This window comes from Neltuma alba, unplaced genomic scaffold (genome assembly GCF_004799145.2).
Source record: "Neltuma alba isolate B1F8T4 unplaced genomic scaffold, ASM479914v2 tig00013698_pilon, whole genome shotgun sequence".
NCBI lineage: Eukaryota > Viridiplantae > Streptophyta > Magnoliopsida > Fabales > Fabaceae > Neltuma > Neltuma alba.
The window spans coordinates 45,342-61,261 of NW_021637861.1; the positions used below are offsets into that span (position 1 = coordinate 45,342).

The 15,920-nt window shown below is 38.1% G+C and overlaps 3 protein-coding genes across 4 annotated transcripts; 2 read left to right on the top strand and 1 right to left on the bottom strand.

Annotated features, from left to right (window-relative positions):
- Positions 1-1,911: 1,911 nt before the first annotated feature.
- On the bottom strand, positions 1,912-7,234 carry LOC114738855 (probable polygalacturonase). The gene is made up of 5 exons (XM_028926922.1): positions 6,479-7,234; positions 4,888-5,008; positions 3,897-4,145; positions 3,104-3,257; positions 1,912-2,753 (listed from the first exon to the last, which is right to left on the bottom strand). Exons 1-5 carry the CDS (start codon positions 6,905-6,907, stop codon positions 2,228-2,230), a joined length of 1,479 nt encoding a protein of 492 aa, XP_028782755.1. The 5' UTR covers positions 6,908-7,234; the 3' UTR covers positions 1,912-2,227.
- Positions 7,235-10,616: 3,382 nt separating this feature from the next.
- LOC114738854 (photosystem I chlorophyll a/b-binding protein 6, chloroplastic) lies at positions 10,617-12,334 on the top strand. Of its 2 annotated transcripts, none has more exons than XM_028926919.1 (5): positions 10,617-10,743; positions 10,831-10,998; positions 11,105-11,142; positions 11,223-11,737; positions 12,192-12,334. In XM_028926919.1, the coding sequence occupies exons 1-5, from the start codon at positions 10,697-10,699 to the stop codon at positions 12,207-12,209; spliced, it is 786 nt and encodes a 261-aa protein (XP_028782752.1). In that variant the 5' UTR covers positions 10,617-10,696; the 3' UTR covers positions 12,210-12,334. The 2 variants fall into 2 exon arrangements, with proteins under 2 accessions (XP_028782752.1, XP_028782753.1); XM_028926920.1 differs by having other exon boundaries at positions 10,624-10,743; positions 10,837-10,998.
- A 1,090-nt stretch (positions 12,335-13,424) lies between these two features.
- Positions 13,425-15,702, top strand: LOC114738850 (pollen receptor-like kinase 3). Its single transcript, XM_028926916.1, is given in 3 exon segments — positions 13,425-14,019; positions 14,022-14,669; positions 14,793-15,702. Coding segments are annotated over 3 exon segments (1,809 nt in total). The 3' UTR covers positions 15,359-15,702.
- Positions 15,703-15,920: the final 218 nt, after the last annotated feature.

The window sequence follows — 15,920 nt, forward strand, 5'->3', positions numbered from 1 at the left end:
TTTGGGTATTTAAGTACTTTATCCCAATACAATTTTTTTTATCAAGTATCCCAATACAAAATTATTATCTTACATTTGAATAGAAATTGACATCTTTCCTTCTTTTCCCTGAAGTTTTGTGTTTTGTTTATAAAAGTCTTATTGTTGAGCCTAAACTTGGACAGAAACACAAAAAGCTAACATTCTGCCTTTAATTTTGGTTATTGAGTTTTAACCGAAATTATTTTCTGATAATCAAACCAAAAACTCAACACCGAATATCTAGTAAACAAAAATCGAATCCAAAACTGAAGAGAAAAACTGAAATGAATTTGGTTTTCGGTTTTCAATTTTAGTTTGGTTCTGCTCACCTCTAGTATTAGTCATGAATTCGCTAATTAAGGACCTTGGGTGGGATGGAATAAAACTTTAAGAAAACGGAGAAAAGAGATTAAGAGATGGAAAATGACGTCATTATTATAAAAATTGAAGGGAATAATTAGGGTTAAAAATACTAACAGAAAGTGTATGTAATGAATATTATACAGAGAATCGATTATTTTCTTACCAGGAAAGCAAGATTGGTTTCTTTTACGCTACCCACAGTGGGATGTAAAAATGGAAAATAAGAATATACATAATAGTCGTGGGATATTTATCATGTACTACATTATAAGGATATAAAAAAACGTGCACAGTCGCTCTTGTTGACTCTGGATGAGGGAAACAAATCACGTCTCTGGCTTCAATAAGCAATCCAACATTTGGTCGTTTTTGTTTTAAGACCTTCCACCTCATAATTATGATTTGGTTGACTAAGCGTTTTATATATTTCTTTTAATAATGAGAGCCAGTTCCTTAGGATGTATGCTAGATTGCTCAGTCATTTTTGCCGGTAACTGTTAATTGAAGTTGACGTAATAGATAAAAGGTTAATTTGTTTCACCGGTGGCGCCTTCTTGGTCTTTTATGAAATTATCGTCACGTCAGTGCCAACCCAGACCTAAAAAATCGTACTAGAGATCATGATTTTTAAATGGATGAGGCATTGGTGACCAAGCCGAGCCCAATTAGTCACATGCGAATTTAGGCTTAGTTAGGTTTGGTCTACTGTTGACAATTCAAACGACAACACAGAGAAGGTGACCCGGTCACACCTCAGGTTTTGCTGCCTGCTGTCCCAATTGGCTTTGTCAAGAATATACTCCACCACTCTAAAACTAAAATGTGTTAAAGGTGCAATTTTTTTGTGTAGGAATTATAGGTTTTTGAAAAAATTTGTTTGATTAATATTACACTGAAATTGTTTAAATAAAGGTGTGATGTCAATGAAGTTTTTTTTTTTAACACTTTTGAGGTAATATTGATTCAACAAAAACTTCTCAATACTCAGCCCTTGCACATAAATTTCCAAGGCAAAATTCAATTTTAACCCATCTAAATTTCATGTAGTTTAAAAAATAGTAAATTTAATTATCCGTGAAAAATGCGGAATATCTTCTTTTTAAGTATCCATTCTTTTAATGATGGGGGGGGGTGTGCAATCAGTAAAATTTAAATATCCATTCTTTTAACAATGTCCAATATTGTACCAAAAAAAGGGTAATGTCCAATACGGGTTACCAGTTACAGAGCACGCCTTGAGATTTTGGGACTGATTAGTCCAAGTCTCAAATATTTATTTAGCTAAAGGGCAGAGATTACAGAATAAGGAAGAAAAAGTTCGGAATCACGGAAGATAATAAGCGGATTTTGGATCAGGTCCTTTTCCCCAGTTTTCCCCATATTATATGGAATATGGAATTTGAGAAACTGTGATTTACGAATAATACTATAATAGCACTTGGTATAATATTTATACTACATATTTACGAGTGTAGAAGAATAAGAATACAACAATATAAAAATGTCGTACTGACGGGAATTATCAGCTCATGGCCAGGAAACTTATTTCTTGAGCATAAAAAATGACAACAAAGAACAACATCAAGAAACTTAATGAACTCTCTCAGGGAAATGGCGTCTATTCATATGTTATCTCGTAAATGTTCATATGAGCAGAAGAAAAATTTTCCTTATATACAACTCCATCGCATTGGAAAGCATCTTATAAAATGGAGCAAGAAAATGAAATTGCAGAGAGCGGAAGAGACGACTTAAACTGCTCCGATTCCCAGAAAAATAATAACATACATTGAAGCCCCATTGACGGAAACAAAATACGGGAATTTGCGAACCAGACGTTACCTCAGATATCGTAGTCTATATCTGTTACATTCTGGGAGGCAGAACGCTTTACCAACTCTCCTTGCTCATTGTAACGGTCAAGATTCTCACAGGGAGCAGGAAATATGGTTCCTATTACACGACCCTGAACAAAAGCGCACTGGAAGATGCGCTTCTTCTTGTAGGTAGTCCCAACTGAAAAATCCCGAAATGTTACATTCCTTACCGGTATTTCTTCACTGCCGTGAATCCGAACTGGCACACGAACTCCCTGGCCATGGATAGTGGTGAAGCTTATGTCTTTTAGCACTGGAAGTGCCTGTGGGTCATACCCTGCGTCTGGGTGTTCATTGTAGTCTGTCTTGATAACAATGCCCACACGGACATTGTCAAATGTTAGATTCCGGTAGGTTATTTCGCGAACATAACCACCTCTTCCAGCGGCTGTCTTAATCCTCACAGCACGTCTGGATTGCCACACAAGAACGTTCTCCACGGTCACATTGGATACACCCCCAGACATCTCACTGCCTATTGAGATTCCAGCACTGTTGCATTTCATTCAAGGTAGATCTCAATTAATCTATCATTTCATTCAATGCATCGATTAGTTAAAGATATGGAACCTAATTTTCTGAGATTTCTAACAGTATTTACATTAAGGCCACAAGTACGTAATTTACTTAAATTCCAATTCCCATTTCCCAAGCAAGAACAGAGAAACTGCCGCACACAGCTGGGAGCAGGCATGATAAGAGGCACTTGGGAAGATCAATGTATCCTTTTAGGCAAAGGAAGCTTGATTTATACAGGTTTGTAGATGTGCAAGTTTTATCCTTGAAACAATATGGTAAGATGATAAAATGCAAGCATAAATTACAAGTGAGTCATGGTTTACCTGACCATAGAGCGAACAACAAGATTACGGATGATTATATTGGTGGAAGGTCTTCCATAGGCAATTCCATACTGATCCCAGCCACTTTTTATAGCTATTGCATCGTCTCCGACACTAATGTAACAGTCCTCTATCAGCATATCCTCAACAGAATCTGTTTGTATCATAGAAAGTGGGGTTTGTTAAATTCTTCACGTGAAAATCTGACACCAATTAACATTTCAGTAAAAAGCAAACTAACAGACCATTTCTCAGATTGTATCCAGATAGCTCGTGTCATGTAATGATAATTGAAAACCAAGCTAACTAAGCATTAACAGAATTTAAATGTCAGGGTATCATTGTAGGTCGATCTTGTTGGTGCACAAACGGAAAACTACAAGTTCACACAGATTATCAATACTGACTTGAAACTAAAATCAGATTATAGGATCCAAAATTAATCAGTCTCAGACAAGACACAATTTCTACATACTTGACTCCTCATACCTTACAGATAGAGAACACTTAATCTCATTCTGCCTTATTAAACGTACTCCCACAGAAAACTAAGCTGGGATTTGCAAATTCATCAACAGAACTAGCCTACTTGGTCCACAAAGTCCGATTGTGCATAAGGTTGAGTTCTCAAACATATAACGCACCAAATCCCACGGTTTTCTGGCTTCCTTATCATGAAGCATCTTTAAGTTAGTTTATTAGGTAACCACTAAAACTTGAAGGGGCACACTAGTTAGCAAATCACGCATAAAAACATAAGAAATTAAGTTTGGGCCTAGTAAAGGATACTTACCAGGGTCTATGCCATCAGTGTTTGGAGCTTCAAATACAGGAGCCAAAATTGTAACATTCTTTATTGTCACATTCTTGCAGTCATATGGATGAAGGGTCCAAAAAGGAGAGTCACGCAAAGTTATATTAGTTATCACTATGTCACTCGACCACATGATCTGAACAAGTGGCCCTCTTGTGTGGTTGAGAAGCTTCTGGCGATATTTTTTCCACCATGTTTGGCCCTGTCCATTTATTGTACCATTATGCCCTGTCCACCAGCATAAGCCATAGCATAGAATTACAGAAACTTAGAAGCTAAATATTAAAAGAAATGATATAAAGGGATAAATTTTGCTTTCAGCCTGCTTGCCTACCTATTAGTAGTGCACTGTACAATCTCATATAGAAGTATATTGAACAATGAGTTAATAATATCCAAAGCAAACTTTGCTGATAGACACATTTGAGGCCATTGAAAAATAGCCAAGTTTAGGGTGATATTACTCAATCAACCAATCAGAGAAGCAAGGTTGATGTGAATGTACAGTCTTACACTGTCATAGGCCTTCCTCACTTTTTGAATCCTCAAGAGTGGCTTGGGAGGCAAGCTGACTGAATTAAATAAAGCTTTGTAGTGATAAATTAAATACTAGAGCAACTGAATTCTCAATCAGTGTTGAAGCACAGCCGAGCACAATCACTCAATGATTTAACATACAAAGGAATGATAAAGAATGTGGACCCAAGGAGCTACAAACTCACACTTATGAACTATACAAGAGATCTCAAACATGAAGGAAAATTTTTGAGATGCACAAAATTGAATATCATTGGTCTCCTTTAGCTCATAGGTTCAGAACCAATGGTGCTGCCAAATATGACAGTAAGATTCGGCCACTACCAGTAGATACAGACTCTAATGTGCTTACAGTGATATTGTATACCAAGCAAATACCTTTGCCATTAAGAGAAGGCAATGATTTTGTCAATAGAAGAAAAAATAGCCTCACCTGTTATCACAACATCTTTAAGATTTTGACCATGAATCAAACTGCCATATCGAGGTCCAGGATGCTCCCTTCCATACCCATATGAAGGCAGTGGAGGCATCAGCGGCCAGTGCTTTTCATCCTATCAGTCATCACACAAGAAAATAATTCCAATTTAAATGATAGCTTCCGTTATGAGGGAACAAAGACAGATTGGTGATGAGGATTATAAGAGGTAGCCTCATCTAAGGGAAGATTGGATTAGAAACATTGGCCCTACAATCAAAGAGATAGATGATACAATTTAATAAGAATAGGGTATAACTGAATTTGAGTCATTTGAGTAAGACTTTAAGCCAATTTCTTCCTAATTTCTAGCATCTTGTTTGATATGGTACTCATGTTGCCTTAAAGCCGTATATGTGATTGCATAGTTGCATTGCTTTTAAATGAACTTTTTAATTTTTGCCAATGCCACAAGCTTGATCATCCCTCTGTTACTAGGCTAAAGTTTATTCCTACAAGAAATTTTTCGAACCAAAATCATCAATATTGAGGTCGCGATAAAAGATTGTGCCAAACAACTCCAGTCAAGACAGCCAGATTGGTTCCAGCAGTCTACACTAGAAGTGAGTCAAAATCTTTGATAATGATACTTGCGTTTCTAATTTCTTTCTTGTTATTCCCCATATTTTTCCTGTTCCTTCTTAAAACAATGTAGTGCATTGGATCTTAAACTCTGACCATGATATATTTGACTCAAGCAATATTTACATGGTAGATATGAAACAATTTAATATCTAACTATACTCCAAACCAATTATGTGGCATCATGCTTAAACAAATTCTAACAGGATCCATTGCATTGTCTCCAGACATTTCATTAGTTTTTACTGTTGGAGTGCCCTGTCTCCATTTCACACATTAGCCAAAGCTGAGTTACTAAACACGGCAATGCTTTGATTTGCAATCAAGATTTACAACCCTCCAAAGACAATCAACACAGATTTCACCGTGAAAATTTGTTCCACAAACAAGCAAATACAAGAAAGTTATCGCATAGACAATTTGAAAGGAATACTTCATCAATGTAAATGTATCGAGGCTCTATCAACAATCAAATCACATATCAAAACAATTTTAAGCTTATCACACACCTAATCAACAATCACCATGAGCTTAAATCTTGTATCACTTTCCAATGCATTATGAAGAAGTTTTTAGCTCAGTTTGATATTTATATATAAGAAGGAATCTGACCTTGTAATTAAAGAAGAAAATGATCTAAGTTCCTGGTCAAAAATAACAAAAACACAGATATGTGAAAAATGAGGCTCTCAATTTCCAATTACAGAAGATCATAGCATACGAAACGACTAAAAATATTGTCTAAATTCTGAAAATTTATAGTTTCTCCAACAACTAGTTCTTGAAATTTCCTTTACTTTTTCTTCTTATTTATACAACTTATCCTTGATCGTTAACTTACAAGAAAAGAATTGTTATAGTTGCGTGATTACTAAATTTAAAACCTCACGATTCGAACGAAATGCAGAACTTTAATTAGCAGCGAAGAATCTTATCGAAACAGTAATATCGCAGATTAACCCACCTGAATACCAAGTATGACAGCATCTTCAGCCAGGAATAGAGTCATATGACTGGTAAGATTGAATGGTGCCGTTAGCCAACGACCTGGTGGCACATTTAGCTGCCCTCCCCCTCGCTTCCCGAACTTAGAGATAGCAGAAACAGCTCTCTCAAAAGCCTCAGTGTTTACAGTAACCCCATCACCCACCGCTCCAAAATCCGTCAAGTTGAAGGCTATGGGTCGAAGCTTCGGCATTGGCCTAACTGGGACCCGACCGAATATAAAGAAGCCATCGACTATGTTCCTCTGCCACAGAAAAACAGATGCAAATGCAACGATCCAAAGAAAAGTGAAAAGGGTCTTGTGCGAGGTCAAGAATGCCGGGATCCAGCGCTTAAAATCGAGCCTCTGGTGGTGGAACCGCCCAAGTGATAAGGTCTCCACCATCATTCAAGTACGAAAACGGGTCGGAATCAACTTGGTTTTAACAGCTAACGGGGTAGGTATCCGGAAAAAGCCTTTGCCTGCTGCAAGTGAACATCGATTCCTTTCTTGGGTATAGCGTTTTCAAAGAGGAGCGAGCATCCCAGGGAAAATTTTGACCGAAGATGGTGTGAAATAGTGGTAAAGGTGGAAGATTTCGCGAGTGATTCAAACGCCCTTGTTAGTACTGAGCAGTCTCAGCGGTGCAGGAGATCCGTTTTGAAAATATGCGGTGGAGTAAATTGAAAGGCAAGCTGTGTCTTACGATATGAGGTTGCTGAAGATGGACACTTCGTTTAATTGCAAAACCACGGATCTCAAACGCGAAAGGAGGCCTGAGAATTTATAATCTGACAGTCTCACACGCCCAACCCCTCCCAACTCCCAACACTTTCGACAATTATTACCGTTTTGTTCCCATGGCTATGTTTTAGTTTTTCCTTCTCCTTTTTCTGTTGACCTCGAAGATGTTCTGGTGTTCAGGTCAAGATTGTAAGAAATAAATGTCGCCGCATTAGTGAATGGCATGTAAAAAAACATATGCTAAGGTACGCCTGTAGCATAAGATTTATCTCCGGCTAGGAAAAAAAAAAAAAAGGATTTATCTCCCTCACCTCCCCCGGGGGGTTAGTCCTTTCATTGATGAGAAACGTATGTGAGGGTGCAAATTAATAGGACAATTCATTATTTGAGTATCACTAGTTCACTACTTTACTTTTTTCCCTACTGGGTGCAGGTATTATAAAAATTGGCATAATTGTGGCCTAGACGGTTTTCCCATTAATCATTAGTTTCAAAAAATATACATATAATCTAAAACAACACCATTTATGAGCACGAGACAAAAAAAAACACAATTTATTTTTTTACCTGAAAAATAAAATTGATAACAAGTTGTTATATTTATGAGTTCGGGATTGTGCAAAAAAAAAAAAAAATCTGTATCGTTGAATAATATTCTCAGTTCTCACTGTTGCAAAAAAAGAAGGTAAATGATTTTTTTTCAAGTGGATGTTACGTTGCTACTATAGAAAGATATGTGACCTGTCACTTACAACTGCCCCTATTTGCCACCTTAAGGCAAAACACATCAAATTTACGATTCATCTGCATCGATATTAACAATTTCACCTGCTCTGCATACCCATCTTATTTGTTGAGGATGAAATATACTGTTGGATTTCAGATCCGCCTTGATGAGCCAAAATATTTAATAAAATTATTTTCCTAATTAAATATAGTATAAATTGAACAATTAATTTATATTATCCGAATGATACAAATATATTTAATTTAAACATGTTGAAATTATAATTATATATGTAGATTAAATCAGTATTTAACCTCTTCATTCAATACTGTAAATATATGGTAGAGATTTTCTGGCGTTTAATTCAAATCATATATACATTATCTTATTGATTGAGATTATAGAGAGATAACGACGGATTGATTGATTTAAATGAATCTCAAGATATTTTGTATTCCCAGAATATTACTCCTTCTAATCTTTAATATAAAAACTAGTTTATTAATTTGAGTAATTCAAGAAAATCAATTCAAATATTTAATTGTAATAAACGTGAGATAATTTTTTTAAAATACTCCTGTACAGCATTATATCATAGAGCAGATCAGTTTATAAGTATTAAAATCTTATATTTATATTTATGATCAAATCTGATCTCTCAGCTAATTTTCATATCAACATCAACGAGGGGAGGTGGTATTTTTCGAAACCAGTTGGCTCCTTCCATCAATCACAATTACCCAACTATTTCTCTCTCTCTTGTGGCGCATCTGATCTGCTGTGTCATTGTAAGTTTAGAATGCACCGGCTCCTTAAGTCCCTGTCCCTCTACCCGGTCATGTATCTTGTGACACATAAACCATACACAATCAGCTGTATCAAATTATTATGTGTATTAAATATGCATACAAATAAAAAACACATGCATAAATACTTTAAAATCCCAAGTAGTCCCTTGTTTTTGGTGAACTCCCAAATAGTCTTTCCTTATCTACTACTAACTCCGATTCTAAATATAAGAGTTAGTTGACTAATTAGAGTATATTAAGAAAATAAGTTAAGTTAGTTGTTTATAATAAATATGTGTTGTCTTTTCTAAAATATCTTTATTAATCAAGTGTATTGGTTAGAAGTGCATAAACATGAGACGCAAAGTGGATTAAGATTTTATATTTATGATCAAAATAAAAATCAAAAGATCTTATATTAAGTACCAGATATAATAATTAAGGTCAGTTTATTTCATAAGTCCTCATTGCTGGCGTAAACTCACAACTTGTGTCTGAGTCACATCAGTAGAATATAAAAACAAACCCCCCCCCCCCAAAAAAAAAGAAGAAGATGGTCAAAATGATTCTGATTAAGCTGTTGATGGTCCCGGAAAGCAGATAATATGAGCTCAGGTCCAGAAGCCATTTCCGCGAGGCATGAAAGAGGACATCAATTAGTAAGTGATCATATGTATGGATTAATTCTGCGTCTGCTCATTGTTCTCTTTTCTGTTTCGAACAAAGAAAGCCAACGAGGTTACTCATATATAGAGTCCCTGCCTTGTCGAGCAAATCATTAGAATCTCTGGTTGAGAAGTCTCCATGACTAAGCTTTTAGTATTTTCTTACACGTGTTATCTCCTTGTAAAAGTATTCTTATTTCTCAAATCTTCATGTTTAAGTCGTCGTCCACTTTTAAATTTCCAGTTACTATCATTAATATTGTTTTGTTAACAAATACTATCCATTGGCTCTTGCTTCACCAAAACTACCGGTCAGTGGACGAACTAATTAATGAAGCTTCCCCTCAATGATTTGTTCGCCAACTCGTCCTGTCTTCCTTAGAAATTTAATACCCTATATTTTATTGCGGATGTCGAAAGCGAAGGTCAAAGTTATGTTTGAGAATATAAACAAATGAATATTATAATTGTCACCAAAAATGCCTTTCCGCTTCGAATTCTTATGCAATATATATAAATATATATATATTCAGAGGATTTATAACAATATAGCTGAACTGCTTATGAAAAAGGCCGTGTGTATTGCGGTGACACGAAGCAATATATAATGGAGTGGGTGAGCTGGTGGCGAGTTCTTATCAGAACAAGTACAAAATTGAGCTCAATTCCTCTCAAACTCAAACGTTAACATACTTACCTAACGTCTTAATAATAATATCATTGTCCAAATCTCTTCCTTAAAAATTATATATGTCCACTATCAGCCAACAAAACACAAAATTAAAATATCATCACCCTACTAATCATTGTATTGACCAAAAAAGTCTCAACTCCTCAATTCAGCCACAAAATTATTAGTTTTTTTTTTCTGAGTGACAAAATTATTAGTTATTTACCGATTCGATTTCTCTGAAACATCGTTCAATACTAATCCTCGTCAGATACTAACTGATAGCAATCATCTTTTGGGCCGAACACCCAGAGGAAATCAATTTCAAGCTGGCCTCCAATTTTTTGGAATAACTATATTTGGGCTTACAACGAGATCAAAGAAAGCGAAGCAATTTCTTTTTGGGCCTCATCTGGGTCGTGACAAAAAGACCCATACTCACGTATCCTAAGCACGTGCCAACTTCACATGCCATTGGCTTGTGCTTGCTCCCCTTTGTTCCAAGAAATATCCATCACCCAGTTAGCAGATAAACCATCGCCAACTGAAAGTAGAACCTTAGCTTGTTCTTACTAAACTCTGCACATTTCAGGTTGATGATCCATGGCCTTAGCCATATCCCCCACGGCACTGTCAACTTTTCCTAACAGGTCTTTATTCAATCCCTAAAATTTTGATGGGCCTACCATTTAAACCATCCTCTGCGCTCTCATTCTGTTGTAACGTATCTAGTTTTGGTACAGAGAAATACACCAGAAGATCTTCCTGGGAAGAAAAGCAACAAGCCTTCCCAGAAAATTTATCCCCGGTGCCACGAAAGGAGTATCAAGCGTTTGTGAGCCACTTCCTCCGGATAGGCCATTGTGGTTTCCCGGTAGTTCACCTCCCGAGTGGCTCGATGGCAGGTAATCTAACTTGCTGATGAGATACAACGTTTAGTTTCAGAGTTTTCCTAATTCCTAGGACATGTTCTTGAGATATCAAAGTTTCTTATTTTCATGCCAATCACAGTCTTCCTGGAGATTTCGGTTTCGACCCTCTTGGATTAGGTATGTGTTTCATTATGCTGGATTAGGCGAGAAATTTACAGGGATTAGTTTCTGCCATTAACAAGCTTCAAATCTCTCAGGGTCGGATCCAGAGTTACTAAAATGGTTCGCTCAAGCAGAATTGATGCATGCGAGATGGGCAATGCTGGGGGTATCGGGAATTCTGATCCCAGAAGTATTAGAAAAGATGGGATACATTGAGAACTTCTCCTGGTACGATGCTGGTGCTCGAGAATATTTTGCTGACCCTACGACGTTGCTTGTGGTGCAATTGGGCTTGATGGGCTGGGTGGAGGGCAGGAGATGGGCCGATATGATTAACCCAGGGAGTGTTGACATTGAGCCCAAGGTACCGCACAAGAAGAATCCGAAGCCGGACGTGGGGTACCCGGGGGGATTATGGTTCGACCCGATGATGTGGGGACGAGGATCGCCGGAGCCAGTGATGGTGCTGAGGACCAAGGAGATCAAGAACGGTCGACTGGCCATGCTGGCTTTTGTAGGGTTCTTGTTCCAAGCTATTTATACAGGCGAAGGCCCTATTGAAAACTTGATGGCACATGTTGCGGACCCTGGCCATGCCAACATTTTCTCGGTAATGCGTTCTTATTGCTCCTTTCATTCTAATTCATTTGATTACCGCACTATGCACTGTCTTGTCTCTCGGCCTGTATATGTCAAGAAAATAGTATATAGATACACGAATAGATTCATTTGTAGTATACTCTCTCGTCTTGATTATAAGGTAGGATGACAGTTTTTTTCATCCTATTTTTAAGTTACATTATGACCCGTCATTTATCATGTGTTGATTTTATACTCATGAAGCACAATGTACATTAAATAAAAGCAAAATTTGAAAGTTATTAAATTTTAATAAGACAGAGTTGGTGGGATTCAAGATTTTTATTGGTTTTGGTGTGATAGGTTAAAAATGACTTGTAAATAAGATAAGAGGAGTTCATAAATGATTATTTGTTTTTTTAATTGAATGCTTAAAGCTTGAATGATGTGAGTGAATGGATGTGAACATAATTTTCCACGTGCAGGCTTTCACGTCAAATTAGCGTCAAGGATTGAAGAGGCGATCTGTTTCCTCGGCGATCGCATGCTATTGCATAATGCTTTGCTCCTTGAAAACTCCTTGTATGCGACAACACTGTATTATTCTAACCACAACATTATATTTGCACCGACAGGCTTTGAACATTTCAGAGTTGGAATGTAATTGTTATTATTCTTTACCTTTACACTGCGATCAACAGAGTTTCATGTTCCACTCATAATTGTATTATGAGAAAAAGAATTACATGGATATAAAATTTGCTGACATTTGAAAATATGTGCGCTGCTTCCCATTTCAAATCGCGACAGATATATTTACAAATGTTTGGAAATTTAAAAAGTATTTTCACAAACAAAAATTCTCTTACATATTTATATCAAGTTTTATAAAATTATTTTTAAAAAGTTAATCCAATCACTTCTGGTCATATTAGAGTATAGTTTTACGTCCCCTAATTATCATAGAAGTTCAAAAAAGAGTTTTGTTAATTAAAAATGATGGGGAAAAATAAATGAATTAATGTTGGTTATTAATGTAATATAATTTATTTAATTACATTTTTTATGACTTTAAATTCAATTTTTTAAATTAATTCAAATAAATCTTGATTATTATTTTCCTACATAATGAGATAAATTTTTTTTTTTTGGCCAGAACCTACACAATGAGATAATTAAAGGATATGGTAGGAGAGAATGTAGAGTTTAGTGAAAAATAATTTAATATTTTTAAATTTTTTTCTTTTAGTTGGCGCTTCAATTTTTCGGATGTGTTAATAAATATCAAGGGTGATTTTACTCTAATTTTCGCGGGCAGACTTCACGTCAAATCGAAATTAGCGTTAAGGGTGGAAGAGCCGTTCTGTTTTCTTGGTGATTGTGCAATGTGCATGATGCTACTCCGCGAAGACTCCTCATTTGCTAATGGCACAACATATCTACAAAATTTCTGCAAGTCCAGGAATGTCGGAAGCAGAGGAAGGATGGCCTTAGAGGGAATAGGCTATTTTTAGAAGGCGATGCAAATTTTGGGAGCTTCAGGATCAATGTGGTGTCCATGGCCAGACGCAGCACACCAAAATGACGCAACTTTCTTTGGCTTCCCCTTTCATTCCAACAAAACAAAAAACGCAAGTCAACCAAAACCCTCACAGAAGTAGAATCTCTTCGGGCAGCGGTACATTTCAATGCCCACAACCAACCTCTATACCTCTGAAATGGCCGCTGTTCGACTCTCCCTTTTCTTCCTCTTCCTCCTCCTCACTCTTCCTTCTCTCTCTTCTTCTTCCGACACCGACGCCCTCCTCAAGCTCAAGCAATCTTTCACCAATTCTGCTTCTCTGTCTTCCTGGGTCCCTAATTCCTCCCCCTGCCGGTGGGCCGGCATCATGTGCGACAACAACACCATCATCGGTCTCCACCTTTCCGACATGGGTCTTTCCGGCAAGATCGACATTGACGCTATGCTGGAGATTAAAGGCCTTCGAACCGTCAGCTTAGTCAACAATTCCTTCTCGGGTCCTATTCCAGAGTTCAACAAAATCGGTGCTCTCAAGGCTTTATACTTATCAACCAACCAATTTTCAGGGGAGATTCCCTCGGATTTCTTCTCCTATTTGAACTCACTGAAGAAAATCTGGCTTTCTGAGAATAAATTCTCGGGGCCCATCCCCAATTCCATATCCCAGCTAGACATGCTCCTAGAGATTCACCTCGAGAACAATGAATTTTCCGGACCCATCCCACCTCTGTCGCAAAGCATCAAATCGCTGGACATGTCCAACAACAACCTTGAAGGTCCAATCCCAGAGAGCTTAGCAAATTCGAGGCTAATTCCTTCAAGGGAAACGAGGGGCTATGCGGGAAACCTCTAGACAAGGCGTGCGACCAGCAGGGCGAGAGTAAAAATTCTTCCGGCCACGTCATGTTGATCATCCTCTTCATCGTCTGCTTGATCATCGCAGTCGCGCTGTTCTTAGTGGTTAGGTCAAGGCGCCGTCTAGACGGCGACTTCAGCGTGCTGAGCAGAGATAGCGTGGACGAGGTGGTGCAAGTGCACGTGGGGAGCTCAACCGAAAGCAGAGAATCGGATTCGAGCCGGAGGGGGACGGGTTCAAAGAGGGGCGTGCCCAAGAGCGGGAACGCGGATCTGGTGGTGGTGAATGAGGAGAAGGGCGTGTTTGGGTTGCCGGACTTGATGAAGGCGGCCGCGGAGGTTCTTGGAAACGGATCATTGGGATCGGCATATAAAGCGGCCATGTCGAACGGGTTAAGTGTGGTGGTGAAGAGGGTGAGAGCGATAAATCAGATAGGTAGAGATTTTTTCGACGCCGAGATGAGAGGCTTTGGGAGAATTAAACATGCAAACATCTTGACCATTTTGGCATACCACTTTCGCAAAGAAGAGAAGCTCATCATCTCAGAGTACATGCCCAGAGGCAGTTTGTTATATGTTTTGCATGGTACTAGCTCAACTCAAACGCACCAAACAGATCATACCAGGATTTCAACAATATATATATATATATATATATATATATATAGTAACCCCATTTGATCGAGAATCTTTGATCATTATGTTTCAGGTGATCGGGGAACATCTCATGCTGATCTGACCTGGCCCGTGCGTTTGAAGATAATCAAGGGAATTGCACAAGGTCTTCGCTTCCTTCATTCCCACTTCTCTTCCTACGATCTTCCCCACGGCAACTTGAAATCCAGCAATGTCCTCCTCACACAAGATTACGAGCCACTCCTCTCTGATTACGCCTTGCATCCGCTTCTCAACCCCAATTCTTTCAACGCATTATTCGCCTTCAAATCCCCAGACTACGTTCAGCACCAGCTAATTTCCCAGAAAGTCGACGTCTACTGCCTCGGAATCATCATCCTGGAGATCCTCACCGGAAAATTCCCTTCTCAGTATCATAGCAACGGGAAGGGCGGCACCGACGTCGTGCAATGGGTGCTCGCTGCAATTTCTGAGAGAAGAGAAGCAGAAGTGATTGATCCTGAAATGGCAAACACCCCTAACTCCTTAGATCAAATGCTGAAAATTCTCCAAGTCGGAGCCGCTTGCACCGAAAGTAACCCTGAGCAACGAATTAACTTAAATGAAGCCATTAGGAGGATAGAGGAAGTACAAGTCTAAAAAGTCCACATGTCAATATAGCTTAGTTCTTCAAGTTGGGTTTGCTTGCGGGGCATGCGAGGTTGTATATATGATCAAACGTTCAGCCATTCATGATTGATTTTTTTTTGAGGAGGGCATAGCCACCAATTTAACGCAGGCACAGAACAGCAGAGAAAGAGAAAGAGGTAGAGAGGGAGCGAGAAAGATGGAACATGGCTTCACAGGCACGAATATCTTGGCCTTTCTGGAGGTTATATGGACGCCATTGATGCATGAGAACTCACGTAAAAGAGATGGATGCAGCAGAGGATATATTGAAGAGAGGCGAAATGTGGTACCTATGGGAAAAATCAATGTTTCGAATCTAATTTGTAGAAGACAAGTGGGGGGAAGCATTTTTCTTGTATTGGGAAATTGTTTCCTCAAAACTCCCATCTTTAATCCTTGTCTCCCTCTCATTAATCAAGGATTTCGCAGTTTCTGCATCAAATCCTTGGATTGCATCTGTTTTTTTTTTTTTTGACCTGGATGGATTGCATCTGTTCGCCACCCTTTTTGTAAAGTTTATTTTCTTATACAT

Bases quoted from the DNA above. Each gene is read 5' to 3' on its own strand.
- LOC114738855 (XM_028926922.1), bottom strand. From the start codon at position 6,907: ATGATGGTGGAGACCTTATCACTTGGGCGGTTCCACCACCAGAGGCTC. The intron at 5,009-6,478 runs GTGGGTTAATCT...GATGACTGATAG, and splicing joins CTGTCATACTTGGTATTCAG to GATGAAAAGCACTGGCCGCT. The intron at 2,754-3,103 runs GTAAACCATGAC...GAAATGCAACAG, and splicing joins GTTGTTCGCTCTATGGTCAG to TGCTGGAATCTCAATAGGCA.
- LOC114738854 (XM_028926919.1), top strand. From the start codon at position 10,697: ATGGCCTTAGCCATATCCCCCACGGCACTGTCAACTTTTCCTAACAG. The intron at 10,999-11,104 runs GTAATCTAACTT...TGCCAATCACAG, and splicing joins CCCGAGTGGCTCGATGGCAG to TCTTCCTGGAGATTTCGGTT. The intron at 11,143-11,222 runs GTATGTGTTTCA...CAAATCTCTCAG, and splicing joins TTTCGACCCTCTTGGATTAG to GGTCGGATCCAGAGTTACTA.